Source organism: Festucalex cinctus, unplaced genomic scaffold (genome assembly GCF_051991245.1).
Source record: "Festucalex cinctus isolate MCC-2025b unplaced genomic scaffold, RoL_Fcin_1.0 HiC_scaffold_102, whole genome shotgun sequence".
In the NCBI taxonomy this organism is placed as follows: Eukaryota; Metazoa; Chordata; class Actinopteri; order Syngnathiformes; family Syngnathidae; genus Festucalex; species Festucalex cinctus.
The window spans coordinates 25,095-31,025 of record NW_027520349.1 but is presented as its reverse complement, the minus strand read 5'-3'; the positions used below and the strand labels follow the sequence as shown (position 1 = coordinate 31,025).

The following is a 5,931-nucleotide window of genomic DNA, read 5'->3' as shown; positions in this document are numbered from 1 at the left end:
TACACAATTGCTGATTATGGCTGTCAAATCTAAACCAAACGTTGTGCACTCAAATCTTTTGCTGTATTTAGTTTATTTTGGCATCCGGGTGATGATTCTAGCATGAAATTGCTTGGGCACCTGTTAATTTTTAAGATTTTGACACATTCAGCTCAAATGTACAGAATTGCTGATTATGGCTGTCAAATCTAAACCAAACGTTGTGCACTCAAATCTTTTGCTGTATTTTGTTTATTTTGGCATCCGGATGATGATTCTAGCATGAAATTGCTTGGGCACCTGTTAATTTTTAAGATTTTGACACATTCAGCTCAAATGTACAATCATGCGCTAAAAACGCATTTAAAGCAATAAAAAGGTGATTATGGCTGTCAAACCTAAACCAAACGTTGTGCACTCAAATCTTTTGCTGTATTTTGTTTATTTTGGCACGTAGCATTCCTGGAAATCGACTTCGAACCACCCCCCCGGGCCGGTGCTCTCGGCCCGGCTTCGCGGGGCAGGTTTAGCCCATCGGTAGCATTCCTGGAAATCGACTTCGGAGGTCAGGTTTAGCCCATCGGTAGCTTTCATGGAAGTTGACCTCGGTCCTCCAGGTTGAATTCCTGGAATTCGACCTACCTGGCAGGTTAACCGATCGGTAGGAATCCTGGAAATGAACCTCGTTTTTTTTGCGGTTGTTTTCCTGGAAATTGACTTAAGCGGGGGACGGAATCGGAACCACCCACCCCGGGCCGGTGCTCTCGGCCCGGCTTCGCGGGGCAGGTTTAGCCCATCGGTAGCATTCCTGGAAATCGACTTCGAACCACCCCCCCGGGCCGGTGCTCTCGGCCCGGCTTCGCGGGGCAGGTTTAGCCCATCGGTAGCATTCCTGGAAATCGACTTCGGAGGTCAGGTTTAGCCCATCGGTAGCTTTCATGGAAGTTGACCTCGGTCCTCCAGGTTGAATTCCTGGAATTCGACCTACCTGGCAGGTTAACCGATCGGTAGGAATCCTGGAAATGAACCTCGGTTTTTTTACGGTTGTTTTCCTGGAAATGGACTTAAGCGGGGGACGGAATCGGAACCACCCACCCCGGGCCCGGTGCTCTCGGCCCGGCTTCGCGGGGCAGGTTTAGCCCATCGGTAGCATTCCTGGAAATGGACTTCGGGGGTCAGGTTTAGCCCATCGGTAGGATTCCAGGAAGTTGACCTCGGTTGAGGTTGAATTCCTGGAATTCGACCTAGCGGGGCAGGTTAGCCGATCGGTAGGAATCCTGGAAATGAACCTCGGTTGGTTGGGGTTGGATTCCTGGAAATGGGCTTGGGGGTCAGGTTAGCCGATCGGTAGGAATCCTGGAACTGGACCTTGTTTGGGGTTGGATTCCTGGAAGTGGACTTCGCGGGGCAGGTTAGCCGATCGGTAGGAATCCTGGAATTGGACCTTGGATGGGGGTTGGATTCCTGGAAATGGACTTAAGCGGGGGACGGAATCGGAACCACCCACCAGGCCGGTGCTCTCAGGTTTAGCCCATCGGTCGGAATCCTGGAACTGGATCTTGGTTGGTTGGGGTTGGATTCCTGGAACTGGACCTGGAACTGGTTGGGGCTCAATTCCTGAAAATGGACTCAGGCCAGGAACGGAACCACCCAGCCCGGGACTCACCATGCCGGTGTTCTCGACGTGTTTGGGGCCCGCTTCGCCGATCGGTAAGAATCCTGGAACTCGACCTTGGTTGGGTTTGGATTCCTCGAAATGGACTTAAGCGGAAAATGGAACCACCGACCCTGACACATTGTGAGAGGCATGCAGCATTGTCTTAAAACATACAATGTAAAAAACCTGGAAGAAGACCCACCAGAACTCCAACATTCCAAATTGACTTTAATTTTCACATCTTTTGATCATCATTCGGATTTGGTTTCTAATGTTCTCAATAGATAGTTCCAGCTCATGGCATAGCTGTCGAAATGCTGGTTGTTCAGCCACGATCTCCCGTATCCTTTTTTTCAGGACCAACTTTTCCTGGATCTCTCTTTCGAAGAGAGTTTTGACCATGGAATAAAATTGTGGTGTGAGTGCGAGTTTTCTTCGTTGACCCTGAAAGACATAAAAATGACAAAGGTTTAATTTTAGGATTTCCACATTAGAGTCACCCTCCGCAGCCCAAGTCTACTTACATTATTATAAAGACTGATTTTTTCTGGAAGGGTTGTTGGCACTGAATTTGGTTCGGGAGATCTCTTTTGCTGTGTTTCGTTCCCTTTTGGATGGACTTTGTCCTTTTTCTTTAACTTGAGCTTCTCCTTCATCTTCTTCTTCTTCTTGCGGGACTTGAGATCCTAAGGACACAGTATGTTATATTTTGGGTTAGGGTTAAGGTTAGGGTTAGGGTTAAGAAATATTACATGTCGGTGTATTACAATGACAGAATTACTTCCAGGAATTCTACTCACAAAGTTCAAGCGCTGGACATGTTTTTCTCCGAACAAGGCACGTTCCAAAATCTTTTCCTCATCTTCCCAGTCACTGAAGTCAGGCTATAGTACAAAAAGGAAAATAGAAGACATAGCTATGGGTCACAACTTTAACAACAGGAGACATGGGACTTCCTGGATTTCACCTCAGCTTCCCTCAGGTGTACATTCTCCATTTCCATCAACTGGGGAGAAGCTTCCCTTGAAACTTGCTGTCCGTCTCCCACTGTTTTGTCAGATGTGTTCAACTTTTTGCTGCCGTCTTTACTCTTCCTTTCCTTCTTCTTTCCCCCAGGTGAGCCCGTCTGTGTCTGTCACCAGAAAGGAAACAGTCATATTTTGGTGGCATGAAGCAGTGTTGCATTTGATTGGACCACTTCCAGGAATTCTACTCACCAAGTGCAGGGAGGAGACCGTCTGCGTTAAGGGCAGGGAGGCTTCCTGTGTTAAGGGGAAGATGATTTGTTCCATGACGTCCATCTCATCTTCGCTTTCAGTCAGGTACATCTATACAACGACAAAATCCAATTTGGAAGACATGGCAATGGGAGGAAAACTTCCACAATAGTGACATGGGACTTCCTGGATATCACCTCAATTACTCCAATGTGTACAGTTTTTTTCCTGGACTGGGGAGTAGAGACGAGGTCCCCGGGCTCCCTTGAAAGTTGCCATCCAGCCCCCACATTCTGCTCAGACCTGTTCACATCTTTGGTAGTTCTCAGCGGGGAGGCCTGTGTTAATGGCACAGAAACCTCCTGTGTCAAAGGCTCGAAAGGTTCTTCCGGGAGCTCCTCCTCATTGCAATTCACGTTCACCTATACAACAATAAAAAAACAATGTATAATACATGGGTGTGGGTCATGTCTTCCACAATAGCGACACAGAACTTACTGGGGGCTGGAGTGAGTGCTCCGTAGAATTCCTGGAACTGGACCTTGGTTTGGGGTCAAATTCCAGGAACTGGACTGGGTTTGGGGGTCCAATTCCAGGAACCGGGCATAGGCGAGGCCGGTGTCCTGGCCCCGCTGCGCGGGGCCTCACGGGGGCTAGCTACGCTTGGGTCCCGCTCCGCACAGTTCCGGGAACTGGACTTTGGTTGGGGGTCCAATTCCAGGAACTGGACTTTGGTTGGGGGTCCAATTCCAGGAACTGGACTTTGGTTGGGGGTCCAATTCCAGGAACTGGACTTTGGTTGGGGGTCCAATTCCAGGAACTGGACTTTGGTTGGGGGTCCAATTCCAGGAACCGGGCACGGACGGGGCAACGAAGCAGCCGCCACGCTTCGCGGGGCCTCAAACACGCAAGGGGCCCGCCTCGGAGGCCAGGGAAAAGCTATCGGCTATCGGTAGATTTTCTAGAACTGTACCTTGGTTGTGGATGAATTCTTGGAGCGGGAACTCGCTTGAGATTTGAATTCCTGAAACCGGACTCTTTTCCCCAAAGGCGACGCACATTTCCAGGAACTCACCTCACTCATCCTTGGAACCTGCAGCGGCGCTTTCTTGTGCTTGCCCTCACACTTCGATGCTAATGAATGGGGGTTGGACAAACGCAGGCTTAAATAGTCCGGTGTTGGTGATGTCACGGTACTGCAGCCAATCACCTTCCGATTGGCCAAAGGCACCTCCTCCCCACACACAAACGCTAACAATTAGCCAGTCAAGCGACACCTTGTGGTGAAAGCAAAAACTGCGTGACTCAGAAAAGCTTTCTTCAACAAACAGACTTTATTTTACGATTTTGTAGTGGAAAAGTATGAGTATTACGATGAGGTACATCACTCCAAAGATGCACATAATAAATATGGAGATGAGGCACATTTGCTCTGTAAGCGCCCATCCGCTCTCATAACATGGCCAAGTGAATCTAGATAGAAAAAAAAAAAAAAAAAACACTAAACGCAATTCACTGAGTAGTGTTTACAAATATGAACGCATCTTTCCGGGAATTACATGTCATCTTTAAGGAATTACATGTCACCTTTAAGGAATTGCGCGCCATTTTTAAGGAATTGCGCGCCATTTTTAAGGAATTGCACGTCATCTTTAAGGAAATTTACACGTCATCTTTAAGGAATTGCGTGTCATTTTTAAGGAATTGCGTGTCATTTTTAAGGAATTGCATGTCATCTTTAAGGAATTACACGTCATCTTTAAGGAATTTAGGTTGCCATCCTGGATGTAGACATCGCCAACTTACCCTTGACTTGTTTCCATTGCCATGTTCATTTGGGGATCCAGTGTAGTGAGCACAATGCTCGGGATCCATCGTGGAGTTGTCTCATCTGTCCAGAGACCCCATGATTTTTTTTTTTGCAAGTGCACATGCAAAGAAAGCCATTCAAAAATATCATACCTTGCTGGTCATAATCAGGAGGAGGACTTTCCAGATATTGACCCATCCTTTTTTGCGCTTGCTCGCTTGACTTCTGAAGGCGGCACTGACAGCGACTGCTTTTATAGACTCAGCCCAGCCTTGCAACTGGCCATTGACCAATCACTGCGAAGGGGGTGTAACGGTAACGCCCGCCATAAAAAAAAAAAACCCATCCAAGTCAATTTCCAGGTTTTATACATATAATTCCACAATTTCACCATGGGCAAACCAAACGTCTATTGGCTCAAAAATTACCAGTGGGAAGGGCCATATCTGACCAAAAAACAATCACTGCAATCAGCTGTTGACCAATAGATGGTCACGTCAATTTCCAGGTTGCCTACATATAATTCCACAATTTCAACGCAGTACAATTCATGGAACACAACCCGTCAATTTCCAGGTTGCCTACATATAATTCCACAATTTCAACGCAGTACAATTCATGGAACACGTCCCGTCAATTTCCAGGTTGCCTACATATAATTCCACAATTTCACCATGGGCAAACCAAACGTCGATTGGCTCAAAAATTACTAGTGGGAAGGGCCATATCTGACCAAAAACCAATCACTGCAATCAGCTGTTGACCAATAGACGGTCACGTCAATTTCCAGGTTGCCTACATATAATTCCACAATTTCAACACAGTACAATTCATGGAACACGACCCGTACGATTCATGGAATCCGACCCGTACAGTTCATGGAACACGACCAGTACAATTCCTGGTATTCAACCCCGACCAGTACAATTCCTGGAATCCGACACGTACAGTTCCTGGAATCCGACGCGTACAGTTCCTGGAATCCGACGCGTACAGTTCCTGGAATCCGACGCGTACAGTTCATGGAACACGACCAGTACAATTCCTGGTATTCAACCAGTACGATTCCCGGACCCCGACCAGTACAATTCCTGGAATCCGACACGTACAGTTCATGGAATACGACCAGTACAATTCCCGGGCTCCGACACGTACGATTCATGGAATCTGACCCGTAGAGTTCCTGGAATACGACCCGTACAGTTCCTGGAATCCGACGCGTACAGTTCATGGAACACGACCAGTACAATTCCTGGTATTCAACCAGT

General features: G+C 47.5%; 1 protein-coding gene across 2 annotated transcripts; it reads right to left on the bottom strand.

Annotated features, from left to right (window-relative positions):
- Positions 1-1,830: 1,830 nt before the first annotated feature.
- LOC144011388 (uncharacterized) lies at positions 1,831-5,653 on the bottom strand. 2 transcript variants are annotated; one of them, XM_077511595.1, is made up of 8 exons: positions 4,816-5,653; positions 4,660-4,744; positions 3,051-3,987; positions 2,854-2,964; positions 2,604-2,768; positions 2,437-2,520; positions 2,161-2,322; positions 1,831-2,080 (listed from the first exon to the last, which is right to left on the bottom strand). In XM_077511595.1, the coding sequence occupies exons 4-8, from the start codon at positions 2,962-2,964 to the stop codon at positions 1,865-1,867; spliced, it is 738 nt and encodes a 245-aa protein (XP_077367721.1). In that variant the 5' UTR covers positions 3,051-3,987; positions 4,660-4,744; positions 4,816-5,653; the 3' UTR covers positions 1,831-1,864. The 2 variants fall into 2 exon arrangements, with proteins under 2 accessions (XP_077367721.1, XP_077367720.1); XM_077511594.1 differs by having other exon boundaries at positions 4,660-5,653.
- Positions 5,654-5,931: the final 278 nt, after the last annotated feature.

What these genes read in the sequence shown, in the direction of transcription:
- LOC144011388 (XM_077511594.1), bottom strand. Translation starts at nt 2,964, where the DNA reads ATGTACCTGACTGAAAGCGAAGATGAGATGGACGTCATGGAACAAATC. An exon ending in TACACCTGAGGGAAGCTGAG is followed by an intron (nt 2,521 to 2,603) that starts GTGAAATCCAGG and finishes TTTGTACTATAG; the next exon opens with CCTGACTTCAGTGACTGGGA. An exon ending in AAATCAGTCTTTATAATAAT is followed by an intron (nt 2,081 to 2,160) that starts GTAAGTAGACTT and finishes TATGTCTTTCAG; the next exon opens with GGTCAACGAAGAAAACTCGC.